Source organism: Notolepis coatsorum (assembly GCF_963971535.1).
Source record: "Notolepis coatsorum genome assembly, chromosome: 9".
Classification (NCBI taxonomy): Eukaryota; Metazoa; Chordata; class Actinopteri; order Aulopiformes; family Paralepididae; genus Notolepis; species Notolepis coatsorum.
The window spans coordinates 129173823-129192369 of NC_140173.1; the positions used below are offsets into that span (position 1 = coordinate 129173823).

The 18547-nt window shown below is 50.1% G+C and overlaps 1 protein-coding gene across 1 annotated transcript in view; it reads left to right on the forward strand.

Moving 5' to 3' along the window:
• Positions 1-18547, forward strand: part of ryr2b (ryanodine receptor 2b (cardiac)) — a gene marked incomplete at both ends in the record, with an annotated part of 396550 nt that overhangs the window by 303475 nt on the left and 74528 nt on the right. The window contains 3 exon segments of the mRNA XM_084321996.1: positions 1211-1291; positions 16833-16921; positions 17206-17334. Of these exon segments, the coding sequence (XP_084178122.1) occupies positions 1211-1291; positions 16833-16921; positions 17206-17334 (299 nt within the window).

Below are 18547 nucleotides of genomic sequence, written 5' to 3' on the forward strand. Positions count from 1 at the left end.
CCGTGCTCGACTGGGGCTATTGAGGCAACAGAGGGGCTTGTCTCGCTTCGCCAGTTTCTGACAAAAATGCGACTCAAAATCACATGATCGGGATCGGATCGGGAGCAAAAAAATGCGATCGGGACATCCCTAATTATAATAATACTGTAATAAATACGACAAAATATGGCTTTCAACCGACGGTTCCATCTCCCGAAGTCTGTAACCTGGGCGTCACCCTCAACTCCACACTTTCATTCCACTCACACATCAAATCCGTTACTAAGTCTGCCTCCTATCACCTCACAAACATCTCCTGTCTCTGACCATCACTCTCAGATTCTGTGGCTGAGACCCTGATCCACTCATTTATCACCTCCCGGCTGGACTACTGCAACAGAGTCCTGTTCGGGGTACCCAGCAAAGCCCTGGACAGGCCCCAGTATGTACAGAACTCAGATGCCAGGGCACTCACTCACACCAAGCCCTGGCAGCACATCACCCCCACCCTCATCCACCTCCACTGGCTCCCAGTCAAGTTCTGCATCTCTTTCAAACTCCTGCTCCTCACCTACAAGTCCCTCCATGCCCTCGCCCCCCGATACCTGTCTCATCTCCTCCACTAGCACACGCCATCCCGGAACCTACAATCTTCTGATCTGGGTCTCCTCTCCATCCCTTGCACCAGGTTGCAGACTTTCGGTGACAGAGCCTTCAGTGTGGCGTCCCCTACCCTCTGGAACTCTCTCCCCCCCCCCCCGAAAACCGCAACGCCCCAACCCTGCCTGGACACCTTCAAAACAGCTCTCAAGATGCACATTTTCATCAAGGCTTTCCCCACTAGTTAGTTTAGATTAGATTTAGGTTTCATTATCCCTCTACCTGCCCCCTCTTGCCCCTATTGCCCCTTTTCCCTAGCCCTCTTGATTGTAAAGCGACCTTGGGTTTCTTGAAAGGCGCTATAAAAGATTTATTTATTATTATTATTCTCCTGGTTTGCATGTCAGAGGGATCAAGAAGGCAGCTTGCTTTTGAGGTTATGGGAAGTGGTTTTGGTCAAAAGGAGTAATGTCATGTGATGTCATGATTGTGTAAAAAAACCTTTGTTTGGTTTTAAACTGTATCACCAGAATTAACCTGTTAATATTGATATCCCTATTCAGCAGGCTACAGCAGTACCGTAGGCTAACTATTCCTCACCCCCCCCCCTCCCCACCCCCCTCTCTTTCAGGGGAGAAGGTGATGCCTGATGAGGAGCTGACCTGTGACCTTTTTCGGTTTCTACAGCTGCTTTGTGAAGGACACAATTCAGGTGCTCTGCCCCGGTCTCTTAAATCACTCCATAAAGTTAATATAAATGTCATGTCATTCTGTCTTGTTAACAACAACGGAACATACACACAGCCACCGGATTACATGTCTGGCCGAGAGCCACACGCTAAATGGAAGAACACAGCCACGTACTGCAACATCCACTTCATTCATTCATGTACTGTATACTCAGTATAAAACGGGTGTGTTGTGTCCTGTAGTGGGGAGAGTCAGAGGCAGAAAAAGTACAGTACTCATGTAGCTCAGGAGGTAGAGCGGTCGTCGGGGAATGTAACGAGGAACCTTCCGATTACCAATTACATTCCCACTCCTCCCGGGCAGCGTGTCGAAGTGTCCTTGTCCTAATTGCTCCTGATGAGCAGGTTGGCACCTTGCATGGTTGCCTCCGCCATCGGTGTGTGAGTGAATGGGTGAATGTGAGGAACAAAACGATAGGTTATGTAGATAACCTAGTTATATCAGTATTGGCTGAGCGTCCCGCTCTGAGCCTTATGAGATACCCCTATGATACCTATTGTATCTCCAACGAAACAACTACAAGCACCCCACCTGTATGGGGCCCCGCCCCTATGGTGGCATAGCCCATATAACCATGACTCTGGTCACCAAACGCCCTTCCTCGCCAATCCCGTCCCAGGAAAAGATCCCTCAAGAGGGAACTCAGGGCCGCGCAGAGCGGGACGCTCAGCCAATACTAATATAACTAGGTTATCTACATAACCTATCGTTATATATCGTATTGGCCTATCGCGTCCCGCTCTGAGCCTTATGAGATATGGGGAAGAGCGGACGCGAGGCCCAACAGATGTACCCCCTGAGGACCCGTAAGCCCACATCAAGGGGTGCAGGGAGCCCTGTCACCCCATCCTTCCTAATGAAGGGGGGGCGCAGTCAACTCCACCTGAATGCGAACAAGAGGGAACCAGAACCCCTTGAACACACCGTACAGGCGGAACCACATGTGACTCAACACACTGTGGCCCAACACACTGTGGCCCATACCCATACACTCCTGCTACCCGACCAAGGACGGGAAGCAGGAAAGGCCACAGACCCCAGAACCGCCTGGGAGACAGAACCCCCGGTCATGTCCATGAGGTAAAACCTTACAAAGGGACCCGGGGAGGACCATGAAGCTGCAGCACAGATGTCCTCCACCGAGGCCCCACCCAGGAGAGCGGCAGAAGCAGCCACCCCACGAGTGGAGTGCGCCCTGACGCCCCCAGGGGGATCCTGCCCAGCCAACGTGTAGCAGAGGGTAATGCCCACGCACAACCAATGGGACAGGCGCTGCTCCGACAGTGCCTTACCAGCACGAGCCCCACCGTAACAGACAAAAAGCTGGTCGGTAACCCTGAAGTCCTGAGTACGGCTGAGGTAAATCCCCAAGCACGGACTGGACATGACAGGTGAAGGCCTGCATCTAACTCACTAGTGTGAGGAGGAGGACGAAACGCCTGAACCACAATATCCCGGGAGCGGAAGGAACTCCGGATATTCTTAGGCACGAAAGCAGGATTAGGTCGCAGAGTGGCACCGCAATCGGTCCGAAAAGACAGGCACTCTGGACGTACCGAGAGAGCACAGAGCTCACCTACGCGTTTAGCGGAAGTGACAGCCAGTAGGAACGCTGTCTTGAAGGACAGCTGTCCCAACGGCGCCTGCTCGAGCGGCTCAAACGGGGCCAAGGACAACCGACCGAGGACCAATTGAAGATCCCAAGTCGGAGCCAAGGAGCGTTGCACCGGCTTAACGCGTCGAGCGCCAAGCAGGAGACGCTTCACAAGAGGGTGGCTGAACAAGACATCCCCTCAAACCCCTCATGATAGGAGGATATAGCTGCTGCATATACCCTCACCGTCGAAGCCGACAGTCTATCAAGAAGAGACTGGAGGTAACTAAGGACAGCATCCAGGGGGCAGGAGACTGAATTCCGGCCCCCCGCCTTACACCACACTTGGAACATACGTCATCTGCCCGCGTAAGCGCGACAGTGGAGGGAGCATGCGCATTCCAGATGGTAACACCATCAGGATCAAGAACCTGCGCCCCTCAACGTACCCGTCCCAACAACTGACCTAACAGATGTATGGGGAAGAATCCCTGGCGGCACGGCATCGGTCCCAGACCCGTCTGGCCATGTCCAGACGTAATCCTCACCCGTCAGGATGAGGACCGCCCCGCGACAGTACACATGCACCCACATTCTCCCTGCCGGGGATGTGGGGAGCCCTCAGGCCGCGCAGATGGAGGACGCCCATAGCCAGCCGCCCGCCGCCTGGTGCAGACAGGGGAAGCGTACTCCTCCCTGTCTGTCGATACACGACACTGACATCGTATCGTCCGTCCTGATCAACACCATTTGTGGACCAGAAGGACCGCTTTCAACACCAACACATTGAACGTAGCGCAGACCGGGCAGCATGGTTTGCCAGCTGCCCCCTACTGCGTTGGCCCGACGCGTCACCAGCGAGGGAGGTGTCGGTGAAAACGCGACGTGAGACAGCGCCGTAACCGTCCTAGGACGGAACCTCCCGAGTGTGTTGACAACACGCTCTGAGATGGATGCCCATAGCCCTCCAACCGTTGACTGGCACTTGGTGAAGATGCGGGGAGCCAGAGAAAACCGAACGGCAGCCTCTGGTACTCATACGCTAACCCTGCAAAGGAAGCGTAGGTAAGCCCTAGGATGGAAGATCGGAGATGCGCATACGCATCCTACAGGTCTATGGAGGAGAACCAGACCCTCACCTGACAGTGTTCAACAGGTAGGAGACGATCCAAAAAATGCTGAACCTTCCCATGGGACAGGTCCAGCCTGGGTCTTACACCCCTCCCTCCCGACTTCTCAGGCAGAGAACACCGGGAGGAGAACGCCACGACGATGGCTTGCTTCGTCCACAGAGATTGGATCTCGTTGACCAGAGCTGTCACTGCTGGAGACCCTGACAATAGGGTCTGTACCAAACCTGAAAACGGGTGGGGTTGTGTAAACACAAGTCCCCGCCTCAGCGTTCTCTCCATCCACCTCGACATATGGTACTGCCGTAGTCATATGTGACGACACTCCCAACGCACCCGCCGTCACGTGGCGCAGGTCCGCCAGGAACTGTAGATAGTTGGCCCGGTCCCCCCGCTGTGCGTAGCCAACCCTGGAACCGTGCGAGCAGCGCGTTCCGTGTCGGAACATCTGACCCTGACACCACCCACGAGGCAATCGCACCCAAGGGGGAACCCCGACAGAAAGGGCCGGTCTGATACGGGGGGCTTCCGATGAAAAAAGCCCCCCCACTGAACACCCCTCCAGAACATGCTGAGGAGTTGTTCTGCAGCCGGACATGCAAGGTGTAAGGCCCCCATGGGTTCCTACACACCGTAGCCCTGCAGTGATATTACTACCACCCCAAATCATGTGAGCTGCGACCACTTGCCAATATTTCAGGAGTGGGAGGCACCAACATGATACCTGGCCTGGCGAAGGCGAGGCCGGGGAAGCCCGCACTGTGTGCCTCAAAAGGTTTCGAGCCCCCCTGCTGACAACACTTAAGTTGACAGACGTAACACCAGGCTCAACCAACACAGCTCAAGGTGTGGGAGCCGCTTGACAGCACAACATTCTCACGGACAGACCCAGGCTCAGCCATCAACTGGGTGTCAGCCCCTGTCCCCATGAGAAGCGAAAGGGGGTCCGCCCGCGCATCAACGAAGGCACGCGGCACGCAGCCAAAGGAAACAATCAGAGCCCACTTTTTCCGCTGGTGTTGGGGAAGGGAGTGATCGGAGAGCGGGCTGCTTGCGGCAGGACGGTGACGGCTTGTTTGTTCAAGCCGAACCCATCCTACATGGCCGATCCCTCGGCCGCCAAGGCTGTCGGCCTTGTGGACACCTGTCGAATCAACGCCCAGGATACCTCCGGCGGGGGAAAACATGGCTGCCTGTCGAGGGCCTCGTCATCGCCGCTGATGAGGCCGTGCTCTCTCTTCTTCTGGCTGCGCGGTGTGAGGCGGTGTAGGGCCTAGGACAATACCGCCCGCGCTCCAGCAGAAGACCAAAATCCCCTGCGGAGAGGGGAACCCTGAGCGGTTATAGCTTGCGGCTGGGTCAAAGCTAATAACGTCAACAACCTCGCGCGATGTGTCGACGTCGGTTGGCCCTCAAGGCCCCGCCACCAGACACCATTTTTTTTATAGAAAAAAACAGCAATTCGAACACAGTTCTAATCGTTGCCAATTCCATACCGTGGCGGTACAAGCTTTAACAGCCCACCAGCCACTCGCCAGGCCGACCCACCCATGGCGTCGGCCGGGCGGGGCACTGTTTCAATATGTCAAAAACAAAGGACTGATGTTAACACGGAGCACCAGTGGTGGTTGCAAACAGCAACCTCCACTGTGGTGTGCACCATGAAAGGGTTAAATGAATAAAAGAACTAAACCACAAAATACTGTAGAATGAGCAAACCCATACACACAACGTTAAGGGGAGGCGGACCAGAGCGAACTAGTCCCGCCTTCATTCAAAATATTCACAACAGCACACCAGCCCTAGCTTAGCCCATTTACCAAAAAAGGTAAACAAATCCCCCCCCGCACTACTCCCCCAGTATACCGATTGACCGTCAGTATGAATGGTTGAGAGGAGAGAAAACTGTAGCAAGACAGACCTTCTCATAGCAGAGTGACAGAACGAAACAATAGCCCACTACACAGGGCCGCCTCAGGGGGTGGGGGGCCTCGCGTTTAAATTCGCCCAGGGCCTCACATTTCTCCCAGGCGGCCCTGCCCCTATACTACTACAGCCTAGCGTGAGGCGATGTGGGACCCAGATCAACAACGCCTGCGCACAGACACGCAACATGTTTACCATGTCGGCTGGACCCATAGCCCCACTACCCGACGCCAATGTGGATAGGAACTAGCCAGCTGAGCCATAACCCGCCGTTAAGTCCCATCCTGCAGTAATATAGCTCTACTGCTACACCGCCGAGCTCACGCATCGCCCCAGATGGGGACACCGTTCCATAGACCCCGCCGGAACACAAGGTAACATACCTGGCTAGGATACCTAGCCACGGCCTACCCTGTTGTCAACCCATTTACCCGAAAAAAGGTAAATAGGACTCAGCAAAAAAAACCACAACAGCTACCGACTGACCTTCATTGATGAACCGGGCAAGAGGAGGGAGAAGTGACAACATCTCACGGCGGAGACATTAGAACAGCGTAGCAGTTAGCAGTAGTGATAGCATGTGGCATTAGCGATAGCATGTAGCATAGCATTAGATGTTTAGTAGCACGCCCAAGACAGCTTGGAAACCGTTCCCTGCAGTGAACGTTCACCAAACCATCCTGCCCCCGGCGCCAACACACAACATGGTTGTGTAACAAAACAAACCAGCATTACTAACACTAATACCCATGCCTGAAGACACAGGGCCTACCTGGGTATAAACCGGCCCGACAGCCAATCTTGTACAGCTGAACCTCGATCTGCTGTCATCAGACGAGGAACATCAACATAGGCCCGTCGTGTCGCCGAAAACATGCGTTGAAGATGCCAGGGGCCAGCAACCTCCGGTAAGCTTTCAACATTATGACTCTGATCTTTTTCATCCTGCTAGTTAACGTATGGTGCACGAAGCCAGTACGCTGGGACGAAAATAGAGGAAGGGCGTTTGGTGACCAGAGTCATGGTTATATGGGCTATGCCACCATAGGGGCGGGGCCCCATACAGGTGGGGTGCATGTAGTTGTTTCGTTGGAGATACAATAGGTATCATAGGAGATAAGGGGTATCTCATAAGGCTCAGAGCGGGACGCGATAGGCCAATACGATATATAACTGTAAACCGCTATATAAATGCACCATTTACCATTGTTCACCATTTATTAACACAAATCTTCTGATGACCAGGTCATCCCACACAACTGAAAACCGACAACCATTTAAAAGCAAACTGAACCAATAGGGCACAGCTGGGATACCTCCTCTTTGATGAGGCACCCCAGGTGGCCAATGCCTCGTTGTCCACTCTGGTATTGGGAACCACTTGATTCACCATCTAGCTGACGAGACACGTGCCATTGGCTCTCCCACAGATCCCCTCCACACATGTTATAAAACGGGTAGCTCAAATCAATATAATTCTAATTCCTTTTCACAAGTCAGTATCACTCCTTCCTACATCTGAGGGGAAAAAACTTGAGCCTTATTAAATGAGATGGTCTGGTCTATGGAGGAGGCCAGGGCTGAGGTGTGGAGATTGGGGAAGCCCTGGGGAAGCTTGGCATGCGTCAACCCCAGTCCTGTCGCAGCCGCTCAATCTCCGAAAACGTTGGAGCAAATTTCCAAACAGCCGTTATTTGGACGAACTGACTACATCATTTGGAATCTAAATGGGTACATTCTCGGCTGAAAAAATATTCCTAGGTCGTATGTTAAAACAGTGTTCGGCCATGGTTAATAGTTGGCATATCTGCCCGACTATGAAAAAAAAGAATGCCAGCTAGTTAGTTGTTAGTGTGTATGTTGCATAACAACCGCCTTGCAGTGCAGGCAGCCAAGAGGGTCTATTTTATTAATATTGCCATAGCCTACTTGGTAACCATTTTATGAAAGCAATAGCTCACTTCAGGCCATAGCAAGAGCATATGGTTATTATATCACAGCTAAGGGGCGTAGTTCATTTGCTGTGATATAATAACCATATGCCATGGCCTGTCATGAGCTATTGCTTAAATAGCTGTGCTGATATTCACAAACGTTTTCATGCACAGCTTGCTACTTTGTATAGATCTACACACGTTACCACTGGCTAGCCACTGTATATCATATACATTACTATTTATTGTGCAACCAGTGAAATAAGAGTCTGTTGACACTGACAGTCGCTTGGGTGGCATGTGTGATTCTGATCAATCAGACATTGCTCCATCGTTTCGTGCTCTTGGTGGATGGTCTCCAGTAACTTATTTGCGATCTTTCAGACCTGCAACACATGTACGTTTTTTTATATTTAGATGTTTATGTTCTGTGACTCATTCATTATACAGTTAATCACAATTCACATCGTAGTCTCTGTATGTTACTCACTCACAGCCATGATATCCTCTCCTCGAGTCCTGCATCAAACAGGTTCTGTATGGCAGTGGCTCTCAGGCTGTGGGTTGTGTATCTTGTGTGTGTCCCGCCGCCCCGGCCTCTTTGCACATCCTCGGTAACATCTGTGCCAGCTGGTTAATTCCCATGGGGAATCGCCCCTGTTAACCTCCTGGGCTGCAGACTGAGAGGGTTTTTGCATCAGGTGGAATTTTGCTCAGGTATTTTTCAAGAGATGCTACCGGACAGGGGAGATTTCCTTGCTCCTCAAACATAGCGCCCCTATGAAATACGTTGCTCCATTCTCGCTGTGACATTTTAGGATGAATGAGTCAGGTTTGAGATTTCAATTCCCCTCTTTGCACCAGCACCCAAAGTGTAACTGAATATCATACCAGACCCTGTTCAGTAAACCTTTGGGATTGTCTGGATTTAGTGTTGCAGAATACTTTAAGATGTGCTGGTCTTCAGGTGTTATGGGGGGGCAATGTAGCTGCTAATGCCATAGCGCTCTCCTTTAGTTGTTTGGATGGATCCATAAGAGTATTCAGCTTGGTCTTCTCAATGAACTGAATATTGATATTTATATTTTGAGATGTAGCTTACGGTTTTGCTCTTCTCTAGTTTGTCTAGGTCGGCTGGTGTCATAATAATAATAATAATAATAATAATTGGTTAGACTAGAAGTCTTTATTTGTCATGCAGTTTAACACACACACGCGAGATGGGCGACCCACAGGAACACACACACATGAACTGAGTCGCCGATGAAATGCCTCTCTGCACTTTTCCCATCCCGTTGTCCTTCCCCCCATGGGCAGCCAGGAGCAGATAGGGCATCAACGTGAGCCGCACCCCGGGGACCAATCCAAGTGCTCCTGTCCGTCTTCGTCAAAGGACGCCACAGCGTTAGCGATCTGTTGTGCATGTTTTTCCATTGGGTTTATCTTATCGGGGGGGAAACCCTTGCGAGCACAGGGAGAACATGCAAACTCCACACAGAAAGGCCTGGGAGATACCCCACCTGAGTACCTGGCATCATGGAAATCTGGTCCCCAAGCGGGAATCAAACCCTGGACCTTCTTGCTGTGAGGCGACAGTGTTAACCACTACACCACCGTGCCGTCATATTGGCACATCTGAAGGTTTGCACTAAAGGACTGTCTAAGCTTTTCTTCTGTTACGGATTGGGGTGAGGAGGTGGTGGTAGGACCCAGTAGCAGACGGGGCAGAGAGGTAACAGGCAGGACACGGCGGGTAGTGATTCAAAAAGAGCTTTACTTAAAACATAAACACTGGAGAACTACAAACAAAAACCACTCATCAATGCTGGAAGAGGGAAAACGAAAGAAAAGGTGAAACAAGCCAAAACACTAAAACTCAAAACACTTACTTAACCAGGTTTGTCCCAATTGAGATCCAGGATCTCTTTTACAAGGGAGACCTGACCAAGAATAGCAGCAACACAAAGTTTCAACATACACACATAGACATTACAGATAAAAGTAACGTTACAAAATGGTCAGATAAAACATTTCTTCACCATAGCCTTAAATACATTCAGTGTTACCAAGCTTTGAATCTTCAGATCGGACTTGAAATCTCCCCTGTCCGGTAGCATCTCTTGAAAAATACCTGAAATTGTTCATCTTGTACATAAACAATATTTGTAAAGTATATAATATGTAAATGTATTTTAATTGCGGGTGACACTAATCTTTTGTTCTGGTGAGAATATTCAGCAGCTTTTAAACTGTCAAGAAGCATTTCAGTCATGAGTAAAGTAAAGCACATTCTGGATAAAAAATCACTCATTCTCTACTGTTCACTAGTTGTACCCTATTTAAATTACTGCGCTGAAGTCTGGGGAAACACTTATAATTCCACACTGCAACCACTTTTTATACTCCAAAAAAGAGCCATAGGGATAGTTCACATTGCAGGTTATCGTGATCACACAAACATATTATATATTAAACTCAAAAACATTCAAGTTAAATCATATTGTGGAATTTAAAACAGCACAATTAATGTATAAAGCAAAAGGTAATGTACTTCCAGGAAACATTCAAGAATTGTTCTTTAATAGAGAGGGGGGTTATAATCTGAGGGGAGAACTCAATTTAAAAGTCCTTAGTGTACGCACTACCAGGAGAAGACACTGCATTTCCATATGTGGAGTGAAACTGTCTGAATGTGGTGCTAAAGCAATGTCCAAACATGAGACAATTCAAACTGAATTTTAAGGAAATGATTTTCACGAGGTACAGGGATGAGGAAGGGATTTGACATTCACAGGTGTTTACATTTTTATTTTATTTCTTTCACTCCGCAGGAGTGTTGAGAGAGTAGCGGATTCCGTTCATGGTTATTGAAAATCTTGCTGGGTGGTATAAGCTGTATTTCCATTGTTGAATGTTCTGCTTTCCTTTCGAATACTTTCTTCTTTAAGTTATTTATTACTAGGTCAATGCTCAACAACTTTGCTCAATTACTTTGCAGTTCCTTTCCTTTATCTCCTGGTCCTTTCTTATCAGTAGAAAGTCAATTTGTGTTTCAGCACCTCCATTCAATCACAAAAACTTTTGCTATAAACTACCAAATCTAATGGACCCTATTGGTTAGAAAGCTTGACTAAATGACCAAACTAGGTTAGACCACCCAAATGAAATGGTTAGGATTCGCTTTGCTATGCTACACTTTTGAGCTCAACTCTGGGAGAACAATGCTAATGCACTCTAGTTGTTATATAGTGTTAGAGGAGGGGTTATACTATAAAGATGGCTCCAGTTTGTCTCCAAGCCATGATTTCAGGCCCGCCAAAAAGATCCTGAACACAAAAATGGTGAAAAAAACTGTTTAATGTCCTAACTCCACAATTCAGTACTACGCAGTTCACAGGTTTTTCACATGTTTTCAGTAACTATTTTCCAACATGTAAAATATGTTTAGAAACAAATATCTGAATTTGCTTTACCCGAACATTAAACATGTATGCAGCAACCTTATGTACAGCATTAGGTATGTGGCAATTCTCCAAATCCACGATTTGATTTAACTTGACATTTGATTTTGAGGTGACAATGCAATCCTGTTCTATTTCATTATGGCTCCGCTCAGCATCAGTCTGCACGCACTTCACTTCGTGCACGAGCACTGAATAAAAAATTCCACAATGTACCTTTACATCCCAACATTCGTCTGGCCACACCCCTATCCGCTTACCTTCATAAGCAGGTGTGTGGTCACCTACTCGCCTCCTTCTTCACTTTCACCACAAGGAAGTGCCTTCGGTAGATCCCACACTTGACGAGGTTGTTAGCTGAAGAAAGTTGAGACGTGTTTAAATTTTTTCTTGCTTTTTTCTTCTCTCATATATTTCGAAAGAAAAAAGCTAAGTCATAATGTCTACTTCGGAGGGTCGCGCTCGCAACGCCACTCTTCACCAGCGGTTCTCCATCGCCGCCTCTGTTGTGCGTCTTGGAGCGGGATTGAGGCCTCTCTCGTGGTCGGCAGCCATGCCCGGTAGGCGTCCGATGGGTAGTTTGCCTCTCCAAGGAGCTGGTGCACCAGTGCCGTCTCCTGTGCGATGGCCTGGTTCCGGCTCTGGTTCCTCTGCTTCCGGGGAGTCGTCCGCTGTTGGGCGGCCGGCTCCTTTGGTTGCGGGGGATTTGAGACGCAAACTTTTTGCGTCAGCTCGCTCCCGTCGCAAGATGGTGGCTTGCAGACGCGAACGGCCTGGTTTTGGTTATTGGAGCCGGATGAGGATGCGTCTGTCTCTACATGGCCGATGGAAACAGAGGACTACATGATAGAGGCGGACAGGTTCTTGTTTGAAGGCCCGGTGGAGACATATCTCCCGCCCGTCCAGGTAACAGGGGGTGAGATGTCTCCTTGGGGTTCCTCGTCCGCGGATGTTGGGTTAGAACCTCCGACTTGGCGGCGGGATGCCCTGCTATCAGCCACATCAGAATGTGGCTCCTTGACCAGTAGTCTGCTGCATGTGAGGAACGCGGGCTCGGAGGAGGAAAGTATGCAGGGGGAACTGCGTGCTTTGTTCCCCGAGCTCATGGCGGCGGCGGAATTCGCAAACGGGGTGCCGCTGACGCAGCCACTGCCTGTTCCTGTCCCTGACGATCTCATAGGTCATCTATGGCAACGTCGCCCGGTGAGAGGGGTGGACGTTGTCTACCCATTTTTCCCCTCAATGGCGGCCTACGTCCGTCAGGGCCAGGTGGTCTCCCACATCATGGGCCTTACTCCCGCCTACGTGCAAGTCACGCGGGTGGTGGGTTTGGTAGACGGCATGAAGGAGGGCGTGCCACGGCTTGATAGGCCGATGGCGGCGCTCCTTTGTCCTGAGGTGGTGTGGGAGCTGTTACGGAAGCCGGTTCCCCAAGGGAAATCGGCTAGGCGGTTGGCATTTTGGAGCGACCAGTCATTTATCACCGGAACACAATCTCTAGCTGCCACTTCTAACATCGCGCAGCTGGCGAGATTCATGTCCGGGATATTGACGGGCAGCACGGAGCTGACTGATTTACAGCATGGTCAGCTCGCCCAGTCGGCAGGAGCCATCCTGCATCTGATTCAGCCGCAGGCTATAGCCGCTGGGAAAGTGCGCGCCCTGGCCACTCTGATCCAGCGCCACCTTTGGCTGGAGCAGGCGCATGTGCCGGAGAAGAAGAGGACTCCCCTTCTGACGGCACCCCTCTCCGAGGCTGGACTATTCAGGTCGGCACTGCAGCTGATGACCTCAACCTGCAGGGAGATGCAGGAGGAGCGCTCCGTGCTCCAGCCTCATTTCCCCCCGCCCGATGTTGCCGGTGGAGTCAGACGGCCGCCGCGTCGTCGAGGTTCCTCTGCCGTGGCCGCCGCTGCTACCACCGCCACTGCTGGACCTTCGGCAAAGAAGGCCAGGAGGAGAGAGGGCGCCTCCGCCACTGCAGCCGGCCCATCTACGCCCGGAGGTGACGGTAGGGATTGTCGAGACCAGCCTCCGATCGTTTACCGTCCCTCCGGGGCTCCATGGGGTGGGAAGCCCTGAGCGGCTCGTGGCAGGCGTCGCTAAACTTCATTGACTTTTTCCCTCTGTGGTCCCCCCCTGTTCCCTTCCCGGCCCCTCTATGATTTTTGTTCGAAAATAAAGAGTCCCTCCTAAAGGGGGACTGTATTTTTTGTTAACAAACTGTGTGTTTATTCACCAAACATATGATGGGGATGCAACGTGTGAATCTTTCACTAGTATGGGTTTGATAGGAGGGCTAGACGTTACTTCATGTTAGAGCTTAAGCAAGGCCTGCAGCCTACACTCGTTGAAAAAGGTTTTTTTCTGCCTCGACCTGATTCTTCACATAAAGGTAGAGGTTAGTTGTGTTGGTTTGCAGTAATGCTCGTATGAAAACGTATCACGGCTCAGCCGCTCTCTCTCTCTATCAGATTCTTCTGTGTCTTACAACATAGACAGGGTGTCGGGTTCACACATACACAACTTGGCCTTGCTACAAACCCTGTTCACAGATGTGTCTGTGGCTAGCGGGCTTGCGCTATTCATTGGCATTGCTACTGAAGGTATCATATGGCTGTTGTTGTTGTCATATGCGAGGGTTGGGCTTGCGAGGGGGTACCGGATAAACCCCTCCTTCCCTCTTCTGATTGGTCAGGGGGTTCTGGGACTCTCTTTTCATTCGGTCAGGGTCAAGCTGTTAGGCAGCTTGGCACGGGGGGGGGGGAGAGTTTCCCAGACTCTGCACCTATCACAGGCGATTGAGTCTTGGGTTTCCCCCCGTCATAGCAAACGTCACTAGGCACGTTTCTATTGGACGACGGCTTCCGTGAGTTTAGACCCGTATGTAGGGTCTGTTTTTGTCAAGTTGTCAGGGCAGAGCGTAGGAACTTACTGTTCTACTACGCTCGATATACGTGTAACTTGAGTCGGTTAGTCACATGACTCAATGTTACCGTGACTTTTCAATCTATGGCTCACGTGGGAAGTCTCGCTGAGGACTTCCGTCTCTCCTCTGTAGTGAGGGTGGCGGGATGTAAAAATGAAAAAAATTTTACCCTCGGCTGCGTCACGTGGGATTCATGTCAGTCTGTGTTTCTTTCTTTTTTAATAAAAAAGAGTGGAGAATATGAAGCACGACAACCTTCTTGTTGTTCTCCCAGGCGCCTTGAAGGATCAATGTGGGATCTGGTTAGACTGTCCATTGATATGTTTTGGGTCCCGACGCATACATAGTGCTGGCTCGGGGTGTTTCTGTTAAGAATCATGCAGGAGGCTAGTACGCCTTGGTTGCTTGTTATTAAAACAGCATTTTTATAGGGAAACTGGGATGGGGGATTTTTTCCTCTTCCGAGAGCCTGTTACTGGGTCTCCACGGATTTTCGTTCATATCTGGGGGATGTTAACGGAATAGATCAGAACATAGGTAGAGGGGGCTCACGCCCTTGGGGTGGGCCACTGAGCGCGGTATAAATAGGACCGTCTGGATGGCGCCCTCTTTTCATGTTTTAGATCAACACGCATTCCTGCCCCCTCTCCTGGAGTGGGCATGTCGGCGTGGTTAGAGCACGGGACTGGTTCTTGTCACGCTGGTCCAGGTCAGTTAACCCGTTGTCCGCCGGGGATGCAGATCTGCTCTTCTGGTACCCTGAGGGACTTGTGTTTTTTTCAGGGGGAAAAATGCCGGGTCGGCCCGGGTGTCACGGGGTTAGGCGTTATGGAGACCCTTTGTTGGGTACACTTTGTACCTGGCACTATTATAAGGGGCTGGTTCTCCTTTCTTTCGCTCCTCTCTCACGCATGGCGAAGAGGGGGCTGTTGGGGTGGTCTTCTGGACCTCCTCTGGTAACCCTGTGTGCTTCCCGAGCCGCCGGGCCCGGTCCGAAGTAATGTTTAGTTGAAACCGTAGGCCTGGGATAACCCTTTTTTCTTGAGGGGTTATAGGAACAACCACCGTATGTGGTACCAAGAGGGTGGTTGATTCCCTGGTGTGTTGGAGCAGAGTCAACTCCCGGGTTACCCGGTTGAGTGTGCCCCTGCACGTTCATGACGTCTGCCAATCGTGTCAGCCTTCTCTGCCTCGACCCCTCTTGGTGTTTTTTTTTTGATGGAGGCTTTGTCATGGTGCGCAACAGTGCCAGCATACGCCCCTTCCGCCGGGGGGGCTGTTTTCAGTTTACCCCTTTGGCGCCTGTCTTGTCCGCAGTGCTCCAGGCTCGGGTCTACAGCCTGCTGCCTGGTTTCCCTGGTGCACTGCCTGCTTCCGTTGGTTAACCTTTTGAGTGCTTTACGGCCATGCTGACTGCCTGTGTTGCAGGGTCAGTGTGCCAGGCGGTGTACTATTGGGGGGAAAGGGCCCGCTCTTGGAGGGGCCCTATCCGAATACGCTGGCGATGTGGGGGGCGGTGTCACTAAGTGACCGCCTGGTGGGGTCTTGATGCCCGGCGTCATTGACCTCTCCGAGCCCCCTTTTTTCCAGGGGACCCAGTCCCTTCAGTGGGTCTGGGTCTTCCTTCGCGCTCCACTGCTACGGCCTTGCCACGGGGTTGAGTTTGCTCTTGACCCCGTGATTTTGGGGGCAGTAACGAGGGTTGTTCCTTCCGTTCGTTCCCTGGTGGCATGCGGGTTGTGCGTGTGCATAGTCGTGGGGTCAAGCCACGGTCTGCTCACCCTGTGCGTTGAGTTGCTTGAGTTCCTCTTCGCACGGTTGGATCCGTCTCCCTCCGGTCCTCCAATAGGGAGGGTATCCCTCCATTAGGGAGGGTCGGGGGGATCGGTCCTCCCCGGTCTGATGGTTGTGGGGGGCCTCAGCGGGGTACATTTGTTGAGCTTTTGGCTTCTGCTCAGCTCCTCTTGTGCAGACTGACGCTGAGCAGAGCCATAATGAAATAGAACGTAAGATTATGTATATAACCAAGTTCTATGAATTATGGTGACGCTCAGCGTCAGGACGCCACTGCAGCCCTTGATCTCACCTTGTGGTGAAAGTTTGGGAAGGAGGCGAGTAGGTGACCACACACCTGCTTATGAAGGTAAGCGGATAGGGGTGTGGCCAGACGAATGTTGGGATGTAAAGGTACATTGTGGAATTTTTTATTCAGTGCTCGTGCACGAAGTGAAGTGCGTGCAGACTGACGCTGAGCGTCACCATAATTCATAGAACTTGGTTATATACATAACCCTACGTTACTCGAAGTGCTTGATTAAATCATCACTGACATTTCGGTAGGCAAATGAGAGGTGACTGTAATAAAATAACAGGTGATCATCCTTAAATGACAACCATAGCCAATGAGCTGTGTTAATAAAAGCATCATGCCATATTGGTAGGACATTCCACACACATCATGAAAATATTGTGAATAGAATTGATTCATAATTGTTGCACCCATATCTCTTACTGTCTGTACTGCTTTAGATTTCCAGAATTACTTGAGGACTCAAACAGGGAACAATACTACTGTCAACATAATCATCTCTACTGTGGATTATCTGCTCAGAGTGCAGGTAAGCCTATAGTGAATGGAATCTCTAATACTATCTATATATTTTCTTTTAATCATTTGGAGTCTAACTGACTAATAAGGACCAACATGTTTTGAATTGATTCAGTATTGAGTGAGCTTCAACCAGGCTGCAATGTAGTGTTTTGGGGAAATTGTGCCTGTCAACGTATGACCTACAATACATTATGGATTGTGTATATATGTCACATTCCCCAGGGATAATAAACCTTTTTTTGTATCGTATGTTAAATATTAAATATATGTATTGTCATGCTTATGCTGCAGGAGTCCATCAGTGACTTCTACTGGTATTACTCAGGCAAGGATGTGATCGATGACCATGGCCAGCGTAACTTCTCTAAGGCTATCAATGTGGCCAAGCAGGTCTTCAACAGCCTCACTGAGTACATACAGGTCAGTATGTACTGTCAGTATGTACTATGTAAAGTGTGATTGGAGAATCACGAAAAGAGGGCAGGGTTGAGATACGTCAATTCACACACACGTTGTTTCAAAGAGTTTTAGGCACAACTGCTAGTAGTGGTTTATTTGTGATTTGTATGCTTTATGCTTTTTTTCCCCTCGCCTGTCTATCAATATCAGTTAATATTCCCTCTGACGTCGGAGCTCCCGTGAGTGGGAGAACAAAAGAGATGAAAAGGTGTGAAAACTGCCTCATCTCTGCGGAGAGGATTTTTCATAAATGCTGAACATTTGCTTTGGAAATGTTCTCTATCTGTTTCCTTATTTTCTAAATGTAATACGACTTGTAAATGGTTAATTATTGTTAACTTGTCCGGCTGTATAATTTCCCTTGCCTTCTAAAGAACTACAGGTGAGTCGTAGGGGAGGGGCTGAGTACTTTCACTCTGGAGTGTCGGGGACAGACGTGCAGACATAACAGCTACCAAATCCATTTTGAGACTATGGATCCAGTAGGCTACTTTGTTGGCAGTGTGAAAATATGGAGCGAAAGCTTAATATGTTTAGAAACGTGTATATCTCCGTAGTATAAAGACGGAAAAGTGACTATGCCTCCGCGTCGGAAGCTCTGATTGACTTGTACTGGGTTTTAAATTGCTCAGGAGACTCATTATGACAAACGCCTCATTATGATCATGTCTCTAAAAACAACGACAGCCCGAGCTGTGAGTGAATTACGCAAAGGGGAGCAAAGCCTTCCCATTCTCCCTTTGTGTGTGTGTGTGTGTGTGTGTGTGTGTGCACTGCATAATACCTCCGGGAATCCGTGGAGCCATGACGCCCTATCCGGTAAAAGTAGGTGCGGAAAAGTGTGGGGGGGGGGGGGGGGGGTTCTGGTTTCTTTGTGGGCTTGTATCGAAGGAATAAATAGTGTGTTATCAGCATGATTCATAAGACATAGATTGAAAAGTATCTAAATTATGTTTCATCCTGAATGCATGAAGGGGGGGGGGGGGGGGCGGGCGTTTCTGATTATTTGAATGCCAGTAACGGTTCGTTATTACCACAACACACACCGATCAGGGGGATGGGTATGAAAACCGTGCACGATCAAGCTAAAATTGACGTCAGCTAGACCTTACCTGTGGCCGGTGGTATTCCAAAAAGAATATTCCAATTGTTTGATCGCCATCTGGTCCATCGT